At 42.1% G+C, this 26,079-nt stretch overlaps 1 protein-coding gene across 6 annotated transcripts in view; it reads left to right on the forward strand.

Annotated features, from left to right (window-relative positions):
• Positions 1-243: 243 nt before the first annotated feature.
• The window catches only part of CACNB1 (calcium voltage-gated channel auxiliary subunit beta 1), a 66,815-nt gene continuing 40,979 nt past the window's right edge, over positions 244-26,079 (forward strand). For 2 of the 6 annotated variants that reach the window (XM_072111528.1, XM_072111533.1), the window contains exon 1: positions 15,437-15,574. In XM_072111528.1, coding sequence (XP_071967629.1) covers positions 15,500-15,574 — 75 coding nt within the window. In that variant the 5' untranslated portion in view covers positions 15,437-15,499. Of the gene's footprint in view, positions 660-1,612; positions 1,697-15,436; positions 15,575-26,079 lie in introns of those variants that run through there. The other 4 variants (XM_072111529.1, XM_072111526.1, XM_072111534.1 and 1 more) reach the window with 4 other exon arrangements.

A 26,079-nucleotide genomic window follows, 5' to 3' on the forward strand; every position in this document is an offset into this window, starting at 1 on the left:
ATTATTACTATACTCAGTTTGTTGCTGTGATAAACAGTCTATATATACTTTAGAGACGAGAAGGATGTGTAATGCAATTGTCATATTCACATACTGTGTCTTAACCAGTCTCTTAAAATGATATGGGTGTCTCTCCTGCAATTCCACAGTGTCTTCCTGTCCTGTTTGTTCTGTTCTACCTCCATCCATGTTTTTTCTCAGCAGTCTGTCTTACTGTCTTATCATCTTTGCTGTGTCTCTTCTTCAGTATCACTTGTCTGCCTCTGGATCCCACTCTCCCCACCATCCTTCTATCCCTGTGTATACCTCTTCCTCATATCTTACACCTCCCCAGCCTTCCCTATATCCCTGTCATTTCCCAGCCTGTCTTCTCCATTCTGTGCTGTCCCCTCCCTGTGTCTGCCTGTGCTCTCCTCCTCCTTGTTCTATCATTCACCCTATCTCTCCCTTTCCTCCCCTCCCCAGTTCTCCTCTCTTCTCTCTGCCTCTCTCATACACACAGTCCTGGAACTGCCGGAGGGATGAGTGCAGGATAACTGGGGGAAATCTGAGAGTGGAAGGGGGTCACACCAATGGTCCAGCAGAGCAGGATGGCCAGGACCCCGTCCAGCTCAACACAGGAGATCCAGATGGATGTGTTAGAGGGGCACAGTCTGCAGGTAAGAAATTCTCTAGTCTCATCTACACCCATTCCTAAAGCCATCACTAATACCTAATCACATTACACATTTGTGTCTTGTATAATAATATATGTACACACATACATAGAAGAGGACAATGAGCATGCATAATCTAAATGTCTCAGGGGGATAAAATGTATGAAGAGTAGAAAAAAACCCTTTTGTTACAGAATGTATACAAATATAGACAAAATGCTAATATGGAAAGAGATCTGGCTTATTGGAAACTGCTGGAGAGGAAGAGATTGGATGAAATGTGAATATAGGGAAACAGCTGGTACTGAGCAGGTAAACATAGGATGCATGGGGGATGGGAGGTGGAAGTGAGAGGGGGGTGATTGCTTTACTATAGCACTGCGAGGGTTAAGGCAGAAAAATTTGACTCTGCTGCTTTTGGTGTGATAGGAAAATTGACACATTGTTGCTGTACTGTAGAATGCAGAATATTTATGGTCATGCACCAAATGAATATACGTGGGAGAAGTTTTCTGATTTCTGATGTAGGATTGTCATATGGGGATCACTGGTTATGTAATATTGACAGTATGTGGGGTGCACTGTGCTTGGTACGACAAAGAGTCTAATAATGAGATGGTTAAAGGTATTTTTTGTAATATGGACCTATGTTAAAGGTAATCAGTAGTGTTAAGATCATGAAATCCATATATATATATAGCGCCAATGTATAGTGACTGCGGACCTTTTAATGATGGAGACCCAGTTCCTACAACTACAGGTACAGACAGTGAGTGACAGGCTACTAAGTTTCCTTGACTTATTAGGTTGTATGGCCTTAGCAGGTATTAGACCACATCACTACTGACTGCTGTGGACCTTTATTACTGGAGAAATTCAGATCATTTATGAGATAAGTCTGGATATCACAGAAATTGCTCTACTGCTGCAGCATTTATTTTTATTGTTCTTGGCAGGCTAAATATAAGAGGAAAAGTCGATTCAAGCGTTCAGATGGCAGCACCAGCTCGGACACCACCTCAAACAGCTTTGTGCGGCAGGTAAGTCATGGTTACCATTGCGTTACACGTCGGCCTGTGCAGCAACACACGCAGGCCTCGCTAGGCCCTGGTCCTGGGTTACCATAGCAACCAGCACCAGGGAAGAGATGCTCCTACGTCAGGAGATGGAAATGACAAACACTAATTAACTGACTGGAAGAGAGGGAGACTGGAGATGCTGAAGAATAGTATAGAGAGAGGGAGACTGGAGATGCTGAAGAATAGTATAGAGAGAGGGAGACTGGAGATGCTGAAGAATAGTATACGGAGAGGGAGACTGGAGATGCTGAAGAATAGTATAGAGAGAGGGAGACTGGAGATGCTGAAGAATAGTATAGAGAGAGGGAGACTGGAGATGCTGAAGAATAGTATAGAGAGAGGGAGACTGGAGATGCTGAAGAATAGTATAGAGAGAGGGAGACTGGAGATGCTGAAGAATAGTATAGGGAGAGGAATGTGAGGGGGACAGGAGATGGTGAATAATAGTATGAAGAGAGGGAGACAGGAGATGCCGAATAATAGTATAGAGAGAGGAAAGTGAGGGGGGCAGGAGATGCCGAAGAATAGTATAGAGAGAGGAAAGTGACGGGGGCAGGAGATGCCGAAGAATAGTATAGCGAGAGGGAGACTGGAGATGCTGAAGAATAGTATACGGAGAGGGAGACTGAAGATGCTGAAGAATAGTATATGGAGAGAGAGACTGGAGATGCTGAAGAATAGTATGGAGAGAGGGAGACTGGAGATGCTGAAGAATAGTATAAGGAGAGGGAGAGAGGAGATGCTGAAGAACAGTTTAGGGAGAGGAAAGGGAGAAGATGCTGAAGAATAGTATAGAGAGAGGAAAGTGAGGGGGGCAGGAGATGCCGAAGAATAGTATAGAGAGAGGAAAGTGAGAGGGGCAGGAGATGCCGAAGAATAGTATAGAGAGAGGCAAGTGAGGGGGGCAGGAAATGCCGAAGAATAGTATAGAGAGAGGCAAGTGAGGGGGGCAGGAAATGCCGAAGAATAGTATAGAGAGAGGAAAGTGAGGGGGGCAGGAGAAGCTGAAGAATAGTATAGTGAGAGGGAGACTGGAGATGCTGAAGAATAGTATACGGAGAGGGAGACTGAAGATGCTGAAGAATAGTATGGAGAGAGGAGATGCTGAAGAATAGTATGGAGAGAGGGAGACTGGAGATGCTGAAGAATAGTATGGAGAGAGGGAGACTGGAGATGCTGAAGAATAGTATAAGGAGAGGGAGAGAGGAGATGCTGAAGAATAGTATAAGGAGAGGGAGAGAGGAGATGCTGAAGAATAGTATATGGAGAGGGAGACTGAAGATGCTGAAGAATAGTATACGAAGAGAGAGACTGGAGATGCTGAAGAATAGTATACGAAGAGAGAGACTGGAGATGCTGAAGAATAGTATGGAGAGAGGGAGACTGGAGATGCTGAAGAATAGTATAAGGAGAGGGAGAGAGGAGATGCTGAAGAATAGTATAGAGAGAGGAAAGGGAGAAGATGCTGAAGAATAGTATAGAGAGACAAGAGATGCAGAAGAACAGTTTAGGGAGACAGGAGATGCTAAAGAAAAGTATAGAGGGAGGAAGACAGGAGATAATGAAGAATGGTATAGGGAGACAGGAGATAATGAAGAATAGTATAGGGAGAGGGAGACTGGAGATGCTGAAGAATGGTATAGAGAGACAGGAGATGCTGAAGAATAGTAAAGGGACACAGTAGATGCTGAAGAATAGTATAGAGAGAGAGAGAGAGGAGATGGTGAAGAATAGTATAGAGCAGTGATGGCTAACCTATGACACGCGTGTCAGTGCTGACACACGTAGCCATTTTCACTGACACGCGGCTGCCTGAGAGTTAAGTTTCATCCTACATGATCAGGTGCAGTAGCCGGGAGGCTGAGAGATTGCACTGAGCTTTCAGAACTCCCCCCTTCCTCCTCCCACGGACCGGCCCCTCCCCATGTGTGAGCTGTGCCTAGTGTCTCCAGTCAGCACAGGTATCAGCACAGGGCACAGCAGGAGAGGTGACTCGGCCATACACCCAGGAGGCTCCTCTGCAGCTCCTGATATTTGTGGTGGGGGTAGGATGGCAACACAGTCAGAGGTCACATTGCTGCTGCCTTGTGTGATGTCCCAGCAGCTGCCACCTCTACACTGACCAGCTCCAGAGCAGGGATGAGGGAGGACAACCACTCCCATCATACAGTGAGTAAGGTCAGTGCACTGTATGATAGAAGACAGTCATCAGGCTTGTTTGTCAGTTTTGTGACGTACAAGCCCTGAAATAATCGCAACGCCTTGCAAATTGCCAGACATTGCGATTATTTTGCTCCGCACACCTTCTCCATGCCAAGAGGGCCCTCGCTATAACCTGTGAACTTTCATGACTGAAAGTTTGCAGGTTACTAAGCAATTTCACACCTGTCTGATTGTATGGCAGTACATAGTAGGATCAATCAGACAATCCATGGTTAAAGTACCCTAGAAGTTAAATAGTATACATATTTGTTATTTAAACTATAAATATCACAAAAATATGTTTTTTGGTCAAGGTGACACACCACCCGAGTTATGCTCGGTTTTTTTGACACACCAAACTCAAAAGGTTGCCCATCACTGGTATAGAGAGAGGGAGAGAGGAGATGCTGAAGAATAGTATAGAGAGAGGGAGAGAGGAGATGCTGAAGAATAGTATAGAGAGAGGGAGAGAGGAGATGCTGAAGAATAGCGTAGAGAGAGGAAGGCAGGAGATAATGAAGAATAGTATTGGGACACAGGAGATGCTGAGATTAGTATGTGGAGACAGCAGATGCTGAAGAATAGTATATAGAGAGGGAGAGAGGAGATGCTGAAGGATAGTATAGGGAGAGGAAAGAGTGGATACCAGAAACAAAGAAACATACAAACAGGGGGAGATTGATCAATATTTCTACTCCAGTTTTTTGCCGTAGAAGCACTGAAAATATCACAGCAAGAAATTATGATTATTCTGGAGTGAAGCAGCCCAGGCATTCTTGTCCTGTAACTGTGCACTTTTTAAAAATCTCAGAACTTTCACTGGTGAATGTTCATAGGTTTTTACCCAAAACTATGCCAAGTTGAACAAGGGATAGATGGAAGCTCGCAAAAACATCTGCTCCATAGAAAATATCATAACAGAAAGAGATGGGCATGTTAACAGTCTTAAAATAGTGGTGGACACATTGGCTTGTGAAAAGAAATCTTTCATTGAGGGAAAATATATCCTATATCTTTCCTGTATGCTCATGCCACTGTACACATGGATGGAATGTATGTTGTGTTTCTGGGAATTACTGCGGGATGTGTTATGTAACAGCATCAACAGATATCTAGGCAGTTCCTCTGGTTTTCTTATGGTAGTCAGTAGGTTTGTATTGTGCTGTGCAACCTCTTCTCCATCACTGCTGACTGTAACTATGTAGAAAAATAATACTATATGTCTATGATAATACTTCTTAAAGGTTGTCTATCATACCTTTCATAGTAAAAACCTGCCATCTGCATGAAACCAAAATCTGAAATGTCTTTTTTTAGACCCCTGTGATGCTCCTTCGTTACTGCTAGTTGGTTGTACTAGTATTGTCAGTGCTGATTTCAACTTCACAATTGCATATATTATACCACAACCATATTTTGTGGTGGGGGCTTGATAGAATATTGGGTGTGATTGAGAGTGAATCTATAGGGTGTATTCACACAGTATGGTTAATCTGTTGAGCAATGCATTTGGTTTTGCTGTGGTTTTTAGTGTAGTTTCACGACATGAGGTATCGGGGATGTCGTTATGATGCATTCTGGGTATAGCACCGATACTGTTATTCTAAGGGCAATCCTTGTGACTTGTATAATTACATGTAAGCTGTCAGTAATGGATCGCAGTGTGAAAGCTTGTAGTAATATCACTCATGTCCCCATTGTCTTTGCCATTTTACATGTGTTTGATTTAGCCATTAGTGGTTCCCCAGCACCTGCTCCACTGTCCTTCAGTGATCCCAATTTTTGATCAATGCTCCCAGTGGTGCACTCACTGTGGCGCTTCTGGAGTGATGCAGAAAGATCCTGCCCTTTTAGGCAGTGGTGCCAATCATGTGAACATTCCATTAGGATTAACCTTCCTTCCAATCTAATTGTGGTCAGACAGCTGTACTGACTTCCTTCCTTGGCCTGTCATAGAGGATGAATTAGTTCACCAGATATTTCTCTGGATAATACTTTTTCCCAGAGAAACATACATTTGATGCATCCATGTGCTTTCCATGATAATGATAATTCTTTATATAGTGCACACAGATTATGCAGCGCTACATAGAACTTCCCAAATTGGTCCCTGTCCCTAATGCGGTTCACAATCTAATTAAACTACCAGTATGTTTTGGAGTGTTGGTGGAAACCAGAGGACCCAGAGGAAACCTGCGCAAACATGGAGAGAACATACAAACTCTTTGCAATGTTGACTTGAACCCAGGTCTCCAGCGCTGCAAGGCTGTAATGCTAACCACTAAGCCACCATGCTGCCCCATGATTTTTATGGTCACTGGTCTGCAAAACAGACCAAAATAGAGCATAGCCTTATCGGGTTTTTTTAATGGACTCACATTTTGTGAAAAAAAATTTAAAAAAATACTTTGAAGTCTAAACAGACTCCTCATTGAATGTGGTGAACATGGACAGCTCCCATCCATGATAAATGGAAGTGTGCATAAGGACTTCCATATATAGGGGACTTCCCAATTTTTTCCTATATTGTAGATATCATCTAAGATTAGATTTCTTTTGTTTTCAGGGAGATTTAAGCTGCCGCCAGACTCTTCTATCCTAGCTTTCACTCTTTAACGTACTGCAGACATTTACCATTATCTGATCTTACTTGCAGGTGTATAGGGAGTCAGCTGAAATAGCTATCTTGTAGCCAACTGGTATCTAAGGTATTTTCCTTCCTTCTAAAATGAATTTTTACCATTATGCTAATTAGCCAGAAGGGCTCTGTGGAGCGCTACTGGAGTCCCTCTGTGCGGAGGCTTATTTGTTTGGTTTATGGATATATTGGGGCACATTTACTAAAAACAGTGCAGTCTGCACTATGTGCAGTTTGCCTCTGTAGTGTGCAGAGGGTGCAAGATTCAGGATTTATGGTGCTCGTTCTTCATGAACCTGGTGCTCCCAGCACTGCCCCAACAGAGTGAACGGTCACGTGCGACACAAATGTGGTGTAGACACTTACTAAATACCTGTGCAAGTAGTTTGCACCAAAAAGAAGGTGCAAAGTCCGACAGAAAACTGGCAAGTGTGCCCCACAGTTTTTTATTTGGGAGTTTATGATAATATATCTGCGCGAATATATGTGTGACGCTCCGTGCAATTTTCTGAAAAAAATAGTTTTGCGCACTCCGTGTACTTAATGTTCGGTTTGATGCATATTTTGGTGAATATACACATGTGGGGTATGTATGAACTCCTTACATTTATACTTTTTCTTTTTAGAAATAGTCTGGATATTTTGAAATTTCATGTAATATTTGCATTTTATCACAGTTTGCTGCAAAGTTGAATGAAGGTGGTTGTGTGTATTAATTCAAAAGTTATTTCTGTATACATGACAGGCTGTGTTTTTTGAAACATACATGATTTTTACAGCATAAGAGCTGTTTACTTTGTGCATTTTATATGTTCAAACACATTTGTGGATTACATTCAAACATTGTATGGCTTTTGTTTTAGCATTTTTGGGAGTATAAATACTTGTCAATGTGGAGTATTGTGGTATTTATAAATCTGCTCAGTTTGACTTATTATAATTTTCACATCCTTATTAGTGTGTAAACTCTGCTTTGATGTGAGTTTTATGTATGTGTGTGAGGTTTTGATGCATTAAAAAAAATAATTTGTGTTTGTTACAAAGTTGCCTGAGGGTGGTACAGGGGTGTCAACTGTTAATCATGACAAATGCAATCGCCAGATTGTCTGTTTTGTAAAAAAAAAAAATATATAGGTTTTAGTGGTGCCTTTATTTTTAATGTGTTTATTATTTTGCAGCTTGTGACTGTCTTAAAAGGTCTGCTTTCAGAAAATAAAGCGCTGTGGAATTTGATGGCGCTATATAGAGAAAGATTATTATTATTATATATGGTTTCTTGGGGTTAGTATACATTTTTATTCTGTAATTTCGGCTATATTTATACATGTCAAAATTTTAGAGATTTTTCTTGCCAATAATGGACAACATTTTCAGAAACACCTGGCAGGCAAATGGATGTGGTTTCCATCAGGCCAGAATTCTACCAGCCTGTCCAGCACTCTTACTTTTAGGGGACTATTTTCTAACAATCTTTTTAGGGGCCGATAGTTTTACATGGGCACAATTACTCACTTCTGGGGCTACCTAAGCCACCCTCTATTGTGTCCAGTATATTTGAGTCTTCCCCCTCCATAGCAAAGGATAGAACTGAGATTGCCAGTTTTGGGACCCATAATCCTTAGAACATGAGGACACGATGGCAGGATCGTTCAGCCAAATATTAATTCTAAGACAAGCTTCCTTCATTTGCTTCTTCCACTCACAAGAACAAGAGTGCAGTGCCTAACATTTCTCTCACTCCCGGAAAAGAACAAACAATTAACAAGTACAGTTATTTTTAGGCACATATTTTTTCTTCAGAAACCTGTTAAAACGTTCCATACTGTTAGAAGATAAAGGTTTTAATACAGATTGTATTTTTTTCTTCCATAACCCCATAAACCTGAATGACATTCTGTGAGGATTACTATTGTTCTTGATGTGAGGTTATGCTGTTATGGATATGATTATAGGTATGTTAGCGGGTTTTATGAACACTGTCTATGCTGTCCTATGCTGCACATGTGGCTTAGATGTTACTGAGAGAATAGGTTGCCTATTGGGCATTGTGTATTGCCATAATAAACATGCACAGCATAGGCAGGATGGGGGGAAGATCTCTGGATATTTCCGCTGTGCAGCTTTTATTTTTCTCGTTTTGTTTAGTGCTTCATAAAGTTGCATTTCCTTACAGTATTAAAGATCTCAAATTATGCACATCTTAGCGAGATATAGACACCTCAAAAACATGTGTAGTATTTCCAAAGTGTTTTATTGTTGCGCTTTGTAACTGTCTTTCAACCTCTATGTGTGAAAAAAAAACAAATGGCCCACCTTTATTATTGGTGAGGAAAACTGCACTATGTACTCTAATGAATTAATGTGATTCCTGAGGATCAGAGCTCGGTCTTCATGAATGTGCCGCACCCTGCATGTGCCACAATTACATGAACTGAATGTACCAGATTTACTCCCCAGGTAGAGGAGTAAAAAATGAAAAAGCAAAAATGAAAAAAGGGCCTGGTCATTATGGCGTTAACAAATGTGGGCCAATATACTGTATTGTACTTTTCCATACTTTATGTATATACAGTTCTGTTTTATTCATATTAAAGAGCACCTGTCAGGGCGATTTGGGGCACTAGAGCACCCATAGGTTCTTATGGACCTGTGGTCTAGTGTCCCAAATTGCCCTGATTCTCTGTGGGCACTATTAAAAAAAATAAACCTTCATACTTACCTAGAGATTGGTCTGATGAGGAATCTGGAAATCCAGGAAAGCGCCAGGGATTTCAAGGGATGTATAGTGTCTTTGAATGGTCAACAGTATCCAAGGACAAATCTACAGGAGAGCAGAATAATGCTGTTTGGCTTTGGCAAACAGTCGGTCATTGGAGACTTTGGTCAGAGAAGTCTCAGTGGTGTAATGGGGTCAGAAACCAGATTGTAGTTTGTCGAAGAGTGAGTTGGAGGAAAGGTAGGAGTATAGTTACATGTGGTTTCAGGATTGTTTCAGCTAATGGAGATAGGGTGATGGTTCGGTATGGCTTCTTTATGATGGGTGCGATATCTGAATATTTGAAGGAAGAGGGAACAGTGCCAGTGGTTACAGAAAGACTAGAGAAGTGGGTTAGGGCTGGCATGTGGTGAGGTATGATGGAAATGGTAGCATAGTAAATTGTAGTAACGCGCGATGAGACACTTTCGCATTATTAAGGGTAGAGAAATTGGTGAGGGGTATCCTCTATTGTCAGATTTCTTCACTATTCTGCTTTCTATGGCTTACGCAGAGCAATACTACAATGCCCTCTACATCAGTATATGACTTTTAAGAAGCCTAATGACATGCCATAAGCTAATAACCAAAGCAGTAAGGAATAGATTCCCAACTGTAAACAGAGCTGTTTTGGAATCAGTGGGTGGGCAGCAAGGAAATTGTGACTAATTGTGAGAATTATGTTATCAAAATAACAAGACCGAAAGACATCAAAGATATGTAGCAAATGTGGTTTATTGAATGGGTGATAAATAAATCCGAAGTGCACTAGCATTATAAATAAAGTAATTTTATGAACATTTTTATGAATACAGTGACTGAAAGCAAACAATATGATAAGTGTAAAATAAGTTCTCAAGTTGGCTGCATAGTTGTTCCTAAATAGCTAATATGTTGCCTTGTTATTATTATACAAGGAGATGACTTTGTGTAACTACTATGAACTACATTGTAACACACTTTGTCAAAAAATAGGATGAGAAAATCAGTTCCAATTTTTCCAAATGTGTAGCTTATCCCCTCGGCACATTCTCTTCTGACAGTCTGGAACATGGTTACTGACAGCAGGACATATAACCCAACACATTAAAGGGAACTTTTTACCACGCTTCAATCCCCAAAAAAATGTAGGGCTATGCACACACTGGGGCTCATTTACTTACACGATCCAGTTGCAATCCTGCGGCGCGTTGTCCAGCGAGGATTCGGGTTCTGCCGGGATTCACTAAGGTTGTGCGCCAAATATGCACCAGGTGTCGTTGCTGCGCCGAGGTCCGCCGGAGTTCACCTGCTTCTACCCGATGCATGTAAGTGATTGATTTTGCGACACATTTTGTTCTTTAAATTCCGCGGTTTTTCCGAATCCGACGGCCACGCCCCCCCCAATCTCTGTCGCTTGAAAGCTGGCGTGATTGCGCCAAAATCCAATCGCGTGCGCCAAAATCACGGCGGAATACCGCACAAAACAGAAAAAATCGGGAAACCCGATGAAGGTGCAGCAGCGGAGCCCTTAGTAAATGAGCCCCACTGTCCACCCATACCTTTGTTTTGGGCTAATACAGAATTTTATATATATATATATATATATATATATATATATATATATATTTGATATATGCAAATAAGCCTGAAGTGCTTATGTTATCAGAGCAGTACAATGCTGTGGCTTATGTGCAAACCTACCCACAGCAGCTCAGCCATGTATTGAATAGGGTAGAGACATAATCCTATGGAAGTGGGGAAGTTCAGCAACGGTGGAAGAGCGGCTACATATAGACTGCTCACTGTTGTCAGGCTATTTGCCTTTTTTGGGAGTTGCACGGCTTTGACAAGTATATACGCTGGGATCTTGGCGCACGCAACCATTTTTTGGCGCAGCTGCGCTGGCTTCCACACAACATTAAATTGCAAATTGTCGGACTAAGCGCGGTATTTAACTTTCAAATTGTGTCGCAAGCCCATGCACTTACATGCACTTAAAAGATGGTGAACTCTGTTGGACCTGAGCGGGGGGGAGCTACACATTCACGATATCAGGCGCACGATCTTAGTGAATCGAGGCGCGGTGCATTATGCACTTTCTGTGAACTCCAGAGGACAGGTAAGTAATTGTGCCCTATAGGGTTATTACAAGAGAGATGGAGGTTTGTGACTCTATTTACAGATATAAATCTGCGATTTTAGGAAGGAAAAAGCCTGCAAAGGCTTGTGTATACTTTGACCTACATTGGTGTTAGTTTCTTGGGGTCCAATTGTGGTCACAAATTCCGTTTTAATGGAACTTGTCATTTAAATTAGCCCACCCAAAATAAATATTTCATAAAAACTATGATTAAAAAGCATTGCCCTTACCCCTTAATGGTTCCTTTCTGTGGCTACAGTGTTAAAAAAATCAGTTTGTAAACTTATAAGCACCTCTCCTGATGTGAGTACAATGACATTAATGGGGTCCTGAAGATTAAATGTTACTTGTATAGCCCTGTTCTTGATTGACAGGTCTCACTGCTAGGATATTCTGCTGTATGGAACTAGTACTTTGGGACTGCCTGACAATATTCAGCTACAGACATACACAGCACTATCATAAGGGGTAGAAAAAATCTGTCAAATGTTTTACACAGCGCCATGCTGGAACAGAGAGAGAGAGCTCAGTTACATGATTGAGCACTTCATGTCATGTGACCACGATGATTTCATCTAAGGTCCTTTACCCAGTACATTTGCTTTACCCAGTAACTTAACCCATTATAACTCTCTTACATTAATATCTGATCACATGAAATCACAGCAGCCTCCATGGAGTATGGGTTACTGGGTAAAGCAAATGTTACTGGTTGAAGGACCCTAGATGACATCACCCTGGTCACATGATATAAAGTGGTAAATGGTAGGGGACATATGGTATTGGGGGGGAGTAGATGGCAGGGGCCTTCTGAACAGGACATGCCATCTCTAATGCCAGGTAGGGTAACATAAAGTTGATTTTATGGGGATGTGAGGAAAACTATTTTATCTAAAAGAAGGGTGGCATTTAGTTAATAGGGCTGTATGAGAACCTGACACTAGCTGTATTTGTAATAAATGTGATGACTGAAAAGTTCCTTTTCAGTTACAACTCCAGTGTCCATCATTATTAAATTACAAATATATAACTTGTGGCTTTGTAAGTGGAATGTCCTCCATCAAAAGCATGCCTTTTATAAAGGGCATGTACCACCAGGATGAAGGACTGTATACAAATGAGCCTGAAGGGCTCCAGGCTCCATAGCTTTTAATGGAGCCTGGAGCCCCTCAAGCTCTTTTGCATACAGTCCTTCACCCTGGTGATAGATGTCCTTTAAGAAAATCAGATGTATCTTAATTTTTATTTGACATTAAAATAAGCATTTCAATGGGTTGTGATGTAGAATGCAGACATGTACAAATTCACAAGGGATTGGGGCGTTATGAAGGGTCACTGAGTGGAAGGCACTGGGGGATAAAACTGAACAAGAGAGGGTGTACTGGACATCCATTGCTCATTTACATAAATATAAAAATGATCCCTCTAATGCAGGACATGCTTTGCCTACAAGGTCTTATGTTTAGCTTTATGTGACTGGACTGACAACGCCCCCTAATGGAGACAGCTATGGATGGATTTGGTCAGCTAATACACACCTGTGATGGAAGCAATGATTCAATGTCATCAATACTGGGTAAAAGGAGACATTTAAAACAGGAGGGAAAGCGTATCTAATACATATCTGAGGCAGAGAATAGTCGCTGTACAGATCTTGTCAGCTCCCTGGAATTTGAGCTTTGGCTCAGCCAATCTTATTTCCAAGTGTCAAAGAAACCTCTATTAGTAACAGGTGACAGCGATGTCACAACACCGAACAGCTAAAGAGCCAGGAGAAGGCAGCACTTAACTTGGACTGAGGCTGTAAATATGCTCTTTATTACTGAACTGTAAATAATCAGCGTGTTTCCTATAAGAAGAAGCTTCTATTCCTAGAATAATGCCGACCAATCAGCTTGGCTTGAAAGGCAAACAAAAAAATAAACCAGACATAAGTCGACGTTCTCTAAAACGGGGGAAAAAAAATAACAAGGGCTTCATTAAAATGTAAGTACCTTAGAACTATTATATTACCCAAAAAGCTACACAAAACTCTGAAATCAATATCAGACTGATGAGTCCTTAACCCACCAGATGAATTAATTCTTAGAGCCCACATGTTTATGTCTAAAATTCTAAAAACTTAACATATATATTCATAAACTTGGTAGACTTTTAGATTTAAAGAGAACCTGCCATTTAAATTAACCCACCCAAAATAAATATTTAATTAAAAACTGTGATTAAAAAGCACTGCCCTTAACCATAAATGGTTCCTTTCCATGGCTTCAATGTTAAAAAATCAGTTTGTAAACTTATATGCAACTCACCTGATGTGAGTCAAATCACACTTAGTGAGTCCTAGTCCTAGTGAGTTAAAATTTACTTGCATTGCCCTGCCTCATTGTTCCTGATTGACAGGTCTCACTGCTACGGTACGCTGCTGTGTGGAACATTGAGAGAGAGCTCTGTTACGTCATTGAGCACTTAATGTCATGTGACCAGGGTGATGTCATCTAAGGTCCTTTACCCGGTGAGATTTTGGGGATCCCCACAATCGGCAGGTTATCCCTTAGTGCAGTGGTGGCAAACCTATGGCACGGGTGCCAGAGGCGGCACTCGGAGCCCTTTCTGTGGGCACCCGGGCCATCACCCAAGCACACCAGGCGAACTCAAAGAATCTTCCTGCAGTTCTAAGCAACTTAAAAGGTGCTGCTTTCAGTCATATATTTAAGTGATACTTCACTACTTGGGTATTTAGGAAGAGGGAGAATGAGTAGACAGGGACGAATTATCTTTGGAAGACCTTCTGCTGGCCCCACGATTCTCTGTGTACAGAGGGACACTGGCAAGAAGCTAAAATGATGCAAATTTTCCATCTTGTCCTCAGGAGGCCAATATGATCGAACGTCGTTGAAGAACAGGGAGCAATAAGTTACTGCTTTTATTTTTGGTTGGCACCTCGCGATAAATAAGGGGGGGGTTGGGTTGCAGTTTGGGCACTCGGCTGCTAAAAGGTTCGCCATCACTGACTTAGTGGGTAGGGGAAAATTTGATGTGGCATTTTATGTGGATGGACAACCCCTTTAAGTTACCTTAGGCCTCATCATACCATGATTTGCAAAAGGGTTGCTGCTAGACAATTCATGTCATGAAGGAAAAAGCCCATACATTTTCCTTCAGAAAAAGGCAGCCACTGGTGTCCATACCCCATAGATATTGGATTCTCCAATAATCCCATTGAATGGTTGAATACTATAGATATTAAATGGAGTCTACCAATCCACTATAAAAATTTCAGTTTTTATCTTAGCTTCTCGGGACATTATGAATGGATTCATAAAGTACTCTACATAATGCTTTTTTACTTGTGGGGTATTTGGAACTGATACTTAACCTTTAAGAATGGAAAAGAGCATCAAAAGAAGTATTAATTTACCTGCATATATGAAAGATACCTTTTTCTTTTTATATCTGGATGATACATGGAGTGCAATTTACAATGTATCAATTCCTCATGGTTTTCTAGGTCTCTGCTTGCTGCCATTCTATAGTCACATTGTTTGCTTCCAGTGGAGAGAAATCTGTCCCTGGTCATGTGATGACACACAGGTGCACAGCTCGTTATATAATAGAGAGTAATCAGAGTTGTGTGATATAACGAGGTGGCACCTGTGTGACATCACATGACCAGGGACAAATTTCTACTTACAGGAAGTAAGCAATGAAGTTTTCTTGAAAATGACAGCAAGCAGAGATGTAGAAAATCATGAGGAAGTAATACAGAAAGTATATTGAAAAATGGTAGAATTAATCAGTCTAATGGTAGCATATGCTACTTGAAGTGTCTGCATAGTGCAGGGTATCCATAGCTCCTGTGTACCGGTTCCCTACCAGAGCCTCCTGGGTCAGCCTTATCCCTTTATAGCCTGTAAGCCCCCTCGCTCGTTTGCGTTTCTCCCTGTCCCCCAAACACTGCTAAATATACCCTGTCAGGTTGCAAAGGCTGCAGGATTTCTGTAACCTGAGCCTGAGGCTCTGAGAGACCTCTCCGAGGAGAGGAGCAGAATGTCTGCTCCAGACCCTCTCATCGGGGCTGCCTCCATCATGGACCCTACACCTAAAGTCCCCCGCCTTCTCTTGGTGAGACCGCCATATCTCTGTGACTTGCATAGATTTTCTCATTTGTGTCTTACTTGTCTACATTCCCCTGTCTGTGCATAATCTTCCAGCATTTGTCTCTCCTGTCCCCAGAGGTCTCATTTACTGTCTTGTGCTCTTCTCCTCCTATCCCTCCCTTCCCTGGATCGCTCCCTCTCATCGTCTGCTTGTGTGTGCTCAGTGCATGGGGGAGTGCTCCTCTCCTGGGTGTGTAGGTGCTTTCTGGGGTTATATATAGGATTTCCTTATTTATATCCACACTGCCTGTGCTCGGTTATGAATGGGGGTGTAGCAGGGCTTGGATTGCTGATATGACATTATGAAAAGAATAATATCGTTTTTTCTTAACCATAACTTTTCTATACATGTCAACTATACTATACATTTTATTATGCCATATTGAAGATTAATCTTTCTAAAATGCTGGGTGAGAGGTTATTGTTTTCTATTGGACAGCGCTCTCTAGCAGGGCCTGTTACCTAGAAAGGAGTCCACATTACGCATATGGTATTGGGGTTTATCCAGGAGCTGGAATATGGTGTAGCGTCCGGGTAGCGTCCGGGCTTCTCAGTAACACTGTGAGGAGTATATGGTATATAAATTGTAGGTAGATTTATTCTGCTAAAACAACCAATTGTTATTACAGTTCAGGTGGAACTTCACCCGTTAATGGTAGTTCCTGTCCTATAGAAACAAGGATCCCCCACTGTCTCGCTGAGGAGCAGGCAGATGGCTCACTATCACTAAATTTCATTTTGTCATGTAAAATGTAAGGGTTGTGGATATGGCACTTTCCGTGATGCAGGTGAGAACTTGGATTCAAGGGGACAGCGTTACGAGTGATTTACAGTCGAACTTACATAAAAACAGAAAAAAATAATAAAATTTTAAAAAATCACCAAAGTTTATGCAGATGGAAATATATCTCCTTATGTAGCATGGAGAATTTCTTATCATATGCTCACTACATGGATCTCGGTGATTAGAAGTGAACAAGGGTAAGCAGCTTCAAAGATGTATCCCCTATATACTGGATATGGGATATATATCTGGTCAGAGGGGCTACATCCAGTGGTGATCATAACAATGTGGATTCCTCAGTCCCAGGGTCCGACTGGGGAGCCTGGGCCCACCTGTGAAAGTGATTTTGGGGGCCCACCTACTACTACATAGAAATATTCTGGGATAAGCGAATTTCTAAGCACTAGCGGGGGCAGTGAAGTAAAGGATAAGCTTATCCCTTTCTCCCTCATTCTCTGCTAGTGCTCGTCTCTTGGTTTGGGGCTGCAGAGGTGACGTTATCTCAGGGCATTAATGATAGGGAAAGTATAAGGGTTACCCCTGGTTTCCATGGCTTTCTATTGGTGGCTGGACTGTGGTTAGGTTTGTAAGTGTTCACACTGCACCAACCTTCCAATAAGGAAATGCTGAAACCTTTATAAGAACTGGTGACAATAACCCTACTCACAAGTGACATGTCTTCTCCTTTATGGCCAGAATCTTCACAGAATTTTTAGGTAGATGTGTTCAGCTCTGGGAAGCAGATCCCCCTCACTGTGCCCCTAAAAATACCACAGTTACTTACAGTATAGTATCACCTTGATAAAACAATGTCATACACACTGCCCCACTCCAGATTTTAATAAGGCACCCCATACACACTGCCACCCCCCTCCACATTTTAGTAAAGCCCCATGCACTATGCCATTCCCCTCCTCCATATTTTATTAAGGCCCCCCATAATTACAGCCACCCCCTCCATATTTTATTAAGGCCCCTCATTCACACTGCCACCCCCCCCTTATTTTATTAAGGTCCCCCATGCACATTGCCATCCACCCCCCCTAATATTTTATTAAGGCCCTCCATGCACGCTGCAATTCCTCTGCTCCATATTTTATTAGGCCCCCCCATGCACACTGCCATTCCCCCCCTCCTTATTTTATAAAGGTCCCCCATCAGGGCCGGCTCCAGGTTTTAGTGGGCCCCTCCATGGACCGCCCTCCAGTGGCCACACTGCGCCCCCTCCCCCGGCGGACACACTGACCCTGGGGACACACTGATCCCCCCCAACCCCCCGGGGACACACTGATCCCCCCCCTGCGGACACACTGACCCCCCCTCCCCTGCGGACACACTGAACCCCCGCTCCCCTGCGGGCACACTGAACCCAGACACACTGAACTCCCCCCTGCTAACACAATGACCCCCTCCAGACACATTGAACCCCTCCCTCCCCCTGTGGACACACTGACTCCCCTCCGGAAAAGAAAAAATTTACCTTTCCTGGTTCCCCCGGAGCAGCGCCTGCAGCTGTCTTCGGCCTGGGCCTCCCGTACGCGCCGGCTCTGCAGCCGGCACACGTGATGCGATGACGTCATCATGTGAGCCGGCTTCAAAGCCGTCGCATACCCTGCGGTGCGCTGCATCGTGGGAACCGGGACAGGTGAGTTTTAGATTCTGCCTCTATGCTGCGCTCCCGACCAGCGCAGCATCGAGGCAGAAAAGTGATCGATCCGGATGGTGATCAATTGTACCAGTGTCTTATAGCGACACTGGTACAATTGATCCGGGGGCCCGAGTGGGCCCCTCCAGTACCCCGGGGGCTCGGCACTTGCCCGGGTTGGCCGGGTGCTGGCGCCGGGCCTGTCCCCCATGCACATTGCCATCCCCCCTAATATTTTATTAAGGCCCCCTATGCACACTGCCATTTCCCCCTCCTTATTTTATTAAGGCCCCCCATGCACTCTTCCCCCCCCCCCAATATTTTATTAAAGCCCTCCATGCACGCTGCCATTCCCCCTTCCATATTTTATTAATTTTATTAAGGCCCCCACCCCATACGCATTGCCATCACCCCCTCCATATTTTATTAAGGCCCTCCCCTTCAAATTTTATTGAGGCCCCCACCCCTTCCTTTTGCCAACAGCAAAAAAAAAAATGTACTCACCTCATCATGTGTCCGACTCCTGTCGCTGGTGGCGCTGGGAGAGGTGCGCGGCCATGCGATGATGTTGCGTCGTGCATCGATTACTATTGCAGCCAGTGGCAGGGGCCTCCCATGGCGGGCCAGACCGAACCTGCTCAGTCGCCTTTGTGAATGGAACTGTATTGCCCATATAAGCAGGAGCTGATTTACCTATAAAGCAACTGAACATATTCATTTGGGTCCCAGGGATCAGTGATCACAATAATTCCCCCAGGATACCAATATAGCTCCACTCTATGGCAGCGCCTATAGCAATAGTTTCTTTGCTCTGTTATTTAGAAGGGAGCTACAAAGTTTCTGAGGTAAAACTCTTCTAGTTGCCCATGGAAACCAATCAGAGCTGAGCTTTAATTTTAATAACAGCTGTGGGAAAATGGAAGCTGAGCTCTGATTGGTTGCCATAGGCAACTAGAACAGTTCTGCTCTCAGACATTTCTGGTAAATCTCCCCCAAAGACTCTATTTGTGCAGGAGATAGTTTGACCATAAATTTTGTGATCATTGGGAGCCCTAGTGAACTGACTACTAGTGATCAGCATTGATGCTGAGTAAAACCTAAAATGTAGGCTCAGTTCAAATCTGTGATTTTATCATCTGGCAAAATGTTGGTCACTAGAAAGGAAGTCAAATGAAACTTATTGAAGTCACTGACATCTTTTGGGCTTTGGCCTCATCACTCAAAGCATTTTTTTCTGCAAAAGTCAGAGCAAAGATATGAAGATAAAAACATAGTTTGTCCTGCGTTTGTCTCATTCTACTGTAGGGTTTCGATTGTGACTGCACATTTAAAATCACCTTATGTTTAAAATCCATAGAATACATGTGTTTCTTCCCAGAGTATATGGAGACTGATCGATGACTTCTCTCTAGTTCATACCAGGCTCTGGAGCTGAGATTTATACTACTGTTTGCAGGATCGTTGCATTAGACAGTTGTCAGAGCTGTCCCTGTGCCTGCTGAAGTAACATGGAGGAAACAAGATCTATTTTGTGTGACAGTGATAGAAATTAATGAGACCACAGCAATGAGCTGATCACTGCATGTCTTCCCCCTCCAACCAGCTGTTATCGCCGGCTAAGCTTTAGCTAATCATGTATTTCTATGTTGTTACATACTGAACAATCATATGATAATACATGGTCCTCTATAGAGACACACACTCGGTAATCGAAGGAGTCTTAAGACCGTAACCTCTTCCCCATGATGTCTTTAATGGTCTAACTGGTCATCTGGAAATATATTGTCTTCTTGAAAGACCCATAATACTGGGACTACAATGTTCCGTGGCAGCCACATGTGGATGAGCCCCTGGTCCATCAGTATCCACAAGATATCCCTGGTACCACTAAGATGTTGCAAGAAAACTTGGGCTGTGATTGGCCCCAAGCGGTTTCAGCTGCATGAAAAAGTTGTCTCCCACTGTAGACAATTAAACCCAACATAGTGGATTATTCGTCAACCACTGGAGATCGCACTGCTGTGATGAGCCCGCACTGATCATGGATGCAGTGTCGGACTGGGTTTCCTTAGGCCCACCAGAGAAAATAAATTTGGGGGCCCACTCTTCAATATTCCCGAGGAAATATACTCCAGCAGCCTCCAAGTTGTTGTGTTTTCTGATGGACCTCTGGGGTTCAGTATTGGGTTGAGCCAGGGCCCACCGGTGGATCCTCTGGTACTCTGGTGGGCCAGTCCGACACTGCATGGATGAGCTGGGTTCTGTACCTTATGGACTTTAAATGGTTCCTCATTTTTCACATACCTTAATTTATCAATGGAATAGCTTATAAAAATCCTTGTAATATGAATATTGTGCACAAAAACAAAATAGCTATTACACTTTCCCCACATCAGAGCAGGTTATTATTTTTCAGCGTGCGGGCATTACCTAAAGAGAATATCATGGGAAACCTCTGAAAGCATTTCTACAAATAGCACTTGAGGGTTTTATTTTATCCTCATCCGCGTCAATCACCACAAATTAATGTCATCAAAACCGACACCGACATATGACAAGGATTATCATTTCCTTATGACAGATTCTCTCTAATAAAATAAATAATAAGACAGCAATCCTAAGACGTTTAAAAAACAAGTGTGCAGCGTCATGCGGATCCGCTTTAATGTTGATTTAACCGACTGATATCCTACAAATGCCAATTACATGGGTTGTGGATCTTGGACAGGATGTGCAGAAATTTTGTGCCATCATTTAATAGACGTGGGAGAGAGCAGTCCACAAGGTCTGTTCATTAATACGCCACTTGTAATTGTACATATTTGTACATAATTTCGGTACTTGGTCTCTAATTCTAATTATTTCATGCTTTATGTGAAATGGATATATTTTGTATGTAAGTTCATGATATGTGGCTATACAGTCAGCCCATGGTAAAACCTTTATTACTTTTTATTGTTGATTAAATTTCATGTTAATATGAAGTGAATAGAACTGAACAGCTAGAATGGACTGGTACGACAGACAATGACAGTGAGCCCTAACACTAAATCCCCTTCTCAGCTGTCCCTCCCTAATTGCCTATCCTAAGAGGTAGGTGACAACTGGTTGACATTCCCTTCCTGCGTCAAAGTGCAAACATGGAGACAAACACTGGACAATACAAACATGAGAGAGTAGTTGACGCATACCAAGAGGTTACAGAATGCAGTACAGAATCAATAGGCAAAACGGATGGCTAAAAAACAGGCAAAGGGTCAAGCAATCCAAAATGCAGAAGTCAAGATAAACACTGACTCCAAATAAGACTTACATCAAGTACAGTTGTATGGCAGGAAAACCTTATATGAGATCTCAGAGTCCCCATCCAGAACTTGATTGGACCAGTTCCCTGATATCAAGTTAAAGCAGTACAGACAGGGAGATATGTGAGTGTAGTAAGAATCTGTCCATCTCAGCTAACTCTAAGGGAACTTGTCCCCACTAAACTACTAGCCCCCTCATGAAATGTTCTTTGTAGAATTCTCTCTTTTATGTGACATCACATTCATTTACCTTTCTTCCCTAAAGTCAGGCAGCCCCTATATTTGGTTCTGTGTTTTGTGGTTCTTAAAGATAAGAATCTCATGGGAGTGCTAACTGTGTGTTTTATAGGTGAGGTAGCAGAGCTGAATGTGTAATTGTCTCTTATATCTGTCTCCTGACTCTCATCTGTCTTATCTCTCCTTTTTGTATCAGATGGTAGTAAAATGTTCAGAAGCTAAATGAAAGTGTATATAAACCCTGTACCCTGATAATCTAAGCACATTGACAGCATGCGGCATGTCATACCACAGAGGGATCATGAAGTGTCTGCACAGATAGTGCCCGCCCACACTGCTGAATTTTACACTGATCATCACTGAGTGATGGGACCAAAACCAGCAATAAAACTGACTAAAATTGCAAAGTAAGGGGTTAAAAATTATCTTTATTATGTAAACACCACCAGGAGATTAAAATTTCTTTCATGGGCAAAACCCTTTGGTATGTCACCAGTAGTATGTTTCTAGGTACTATAGCACCACTAAACTTTGTTCATCTCTTTCGAAAGTGACATGAGAAAAGACTTTGGGGAATATTTTTTTATAGGTAAAAGGGTGAGATTTCACATAAAAGTCCCCTGCCTGAAGGGACTATTAGTTCAGTAGGGTAAAACGTTGTGACTAGAGAAGAGTGGACCCAAACTTTAGGTGTCCACCTGGCTTAGTCCCGCGAATAGCGCTCAGCGCAGTACAGCTACTGCGCAGAGACGATGCCGGTTCAGCGCTGCACAGCAGCCGAACCGGCATCGGGAGCCGCTGGATTTCAACGGTAATCTACCGCTGACATCCCCGGCTAACACCCGCGGTCGGAGTGGCTCCGATCGCGGTTGTTTAACCCGTTAAATGCCGCGGTCAACGTGACCGCGGCATTTAACATGCCTGCCGGGGGTCTTTACCCCACGATCGCCCCCAGACCCCGCCCCCCTCGCCGTTTTCAGGGGGGGGGGCGATCGCTGCTATGGCACCTCTGGGGTCCGATCGGGACCCCAGAGAAGCCTGAAGGCATTGCCTTTAAGATGGCGTCTGTGACGTCATCTTAAAGGCAAAGTGTCAGCCTATGCATCTGCATAGGCTGGCACTGCTAATGCCCTGCAATACATAAGTATTGCAGAGTATTATCATGAACAAGCAATCAGATGATTGCTTGTTCATATCCCATGGTGGATCAAGTAAAAAATGTTAAAAAAAATGTTTTTCAATAAAAAATAACTTTATAAATCACTAAAAATGCCCATAAGCCCCAAAACATATAAAGGGACAAATAACTAAATCATAACACAAACCTCACATATATAGTATCACCGCGTCCGTAACAATCCATAGAATAAAACTAAATAACTATTGAACCCATATGATGAACGCCATAAAAAAAAAAGTTAAAAACCCGCCAAAAATTATGATTTATACCTATTATATCCCACTAAAAATGCAATAAAAAGTGATCAACAAAACATATGTACTCCAGAATGATAATGTTGCAAAGAACAACATGTCCCGCAAAAAACAAGCCATCAACCAGCTCTGTAGCCAAAAACGTAACAATGTTATGCCACTTGGAAGACGGCGATGCAAAAATGATAGATTTTTCCCCACATTAGGGTTTTATTTGGCAAACATAAGAAAAAATATTCATGTCTGGTATCCCCGTAATCGTATCGACCCATAGAATAAAGATAACAGGATTATTAGGCTATACGGTGAACACGAAAAAAAAAAAAGTACAAAATCCAGTACAGAATTGATGCTTTTCTACTCATGACCTCAAAAAAAGTTGCTAAATTTTCAACAATAGGTGATACCAACCCCAAAATGGTAACACTGGAAAAAGCATCTCATCGTGCAAATAAAAATGCCGTCACATGGCCCAAATAACGGAAAAGCGAAAATTTTATAGGTCATAGACACACCTTCAGGTTAGGAAGAGACAAGATCGCAGGGGGATTGCCAATCTGGTGGGGGCCCCAGGGCTCGAGTCCCGGGAGCCCACCTATAATCCGGCCCTGTCTGGGATCACAAAAACATTCCCCATCCTAGTTCACACAAATGGTGTCCAGTTCTCACTAATAGAATGACGTGGTATGTCAAACATTCATCCTGCTGCTCCAATTGTATTGGAGTGTTGTAAAATGCAAAGTACAGCGCTCTGGTATTTCCCACACTCCCATTTACTTTCTATAAGATTTCTGGCACTACCCTGATATTGAATGGAGTATTTACATGCATGCAACCCCTGGTACATCACAGTTGAACATCTATAACCTATTCTGAGACATAAAATATATGCAATATTATCACAGATTTAGATTATCACAGTTGTGTGAATTTCCCTTTTCAATAGGAATTCAGAATCATTAGGGTTGTGATAAACTCTTGAAACTTTTCCATCCATATTTATGAAGATCATTAGTGACTCTTTTATGTAAAGCAGCTTGTACTTTAGGTTTAGTGGTCTTGTAAAGAGCCAGTTTCCCTTATTAGCATCACATTTTCCACCAGGAATACTGTTTATTAATCACTGATGAGCTTCTGGAAGACATTCGTGATCTCACCCACTCACCTAGCTGAAAGAACATGTCTCTTAAAGGAGCACTAAACATGCAGCTCATGAATGTAACGTTTATAAGAGGAAGAGATGATTATTCCAAGTAGATATATAGCACATTCTATGTAAAGCAAATACACACAGTTGAAGCCAGAGGTTTACATACACTATATAAAAAGGCACATACATATACATTCTCACTATCTGACATTAAATCAGAATAAGTCTATCGTGTTTTAGGTCAATAAGGATTACCAAAATTATTTATATTTGCTAAATGCCAGGATAACGAGAGATAATTCTTTACAGCATTTATATTGCTTTCTGTAGAGTCAAACATTTACTTGCACTAAGATTACTATGTCTTTAAACAATTTGATGGTCTAAGGAAGCATCTGTTTATTAGCAACATCTGAGTTAATTAGCGACACACCTGTGGATGTATTTGAAGGCACACCTGAAACACACTGCTTTTTTGTGTAACAACATGAAATGTCTAAAGCAATCGGCCAAGATATCAGGAAGAGAATTGTAGACCTTCACAAGTCTAGTTTATCCTTGGGTGCAATTTTCAGAAACTTGAAGGTGCATCGTTCATCTGTACAAACAATTATACATAAGTTCAAATAAAACGGAATGTCCAGCCATTATTCCCCTCAGGAATGAGATGGTTCTCTGTCCCAGAGATGAGCATGCTTTGGTGCGGAATGTGCATATTAACCCAAGAGCAAAAGACCTTGTGATGATGCTGGTTAAAGCTGGGCTCATAGGCCACTCTGCCAGGAAGAAGCCATTACTCCAAAAGAAACATAAATGCCAGATTAATGTTGGCACACAGGGAACAAAAAAAAGACCTTAATTTCAGAGACATATCCTGTGATCTGAGGAAACCAAATTAAACTGTTTGTCCATAATTACTATTGTTACATTTGGAGGAAAAAGAAGAAGTCTTTGGTGGAAATGGGTCTTCCAAATGGACAATGACCCAAAGCTGCTGCCAAACTGGTTACAAAGTGGCTCAACCCTTAAAGGACTCAGCCCTTTTTTTCATTTTTGCGTTTCTGCTTTTTACTCCCTCATTCCAAAAACTATAGCTCTTTTATTTTTCCGTTATGTATATAGATGTATATAGGCTTGTTATCTGTGGGACAAATTGTACTTTTTAGTAGCGCCATTTTATATTCTATGCATTGTACTGAAAAGTTCTTCTGCGTTTTCTTGTGGGCTGTGTTTTTAGGGCTTTCATTCTGCACTATAAATGACACTTTCCCTTTATGCTTTGGGTCGGTATGATCACAGGGATACCAAATTAATATATTTATTAGGTTTTAGTAGATTTAAAAAAAATGTAAATCTTATAAATAAATTATTTATAAAAAAATAAATTGCCGTTTTATCAAATTCTGAGGACAATAACTGTTTCCCACTTTGGTGTTAGGACCTATGTAAGGTGTATTTTTTGAGGTACATGTTGTCATTTTAATTTATATCAATTTATGACCTATATGACTGTTTGATAATTTTTTATTCAAATATTCATGGATGGAAAAATGGCAATTTCTTTTTTTTATCTGATTGCTCACACTTTATAATGCACTGTATTGCATTATACAGTAATTTATAAACTTTAATAGCCTGCCATCAGCAGGATATTAGAGATCACTATCCATGCCTGGCCTACGAGTCTCTATGAGATTGTAGGCTGCCATGGCATCCGATTAGTACCCTCCGGTAACGTCATTGGAGGGCGCCGATTGGCCATCCAAGATGGCGATACCCACCAGCAGCTCTGTTAGGTGCCAGCACTGACCACAGCAGTTACAGGCGGGTGTCAGCTGTGTTATACAGCTGACACCCGCTGTGTAAGGAGAGAGCTCAACTCTTGAACTCTCAGCATACACCTTCCAAAGCACCA

Source organism: Engystomops pustulosus, chromosome 6 (genome assembly GCF_040894005.1).
Source record: "Engystomops pustulosus chromosome 6, aEngPut4.maternal, whole genome shotgun sequence".
Classification (NCBI taxonomy): Eukaryota; Metazoa; Chordata; class Amphibia; order Anura; family Leptodactylidae; genus Engystomops; species Engystomops pustulosus.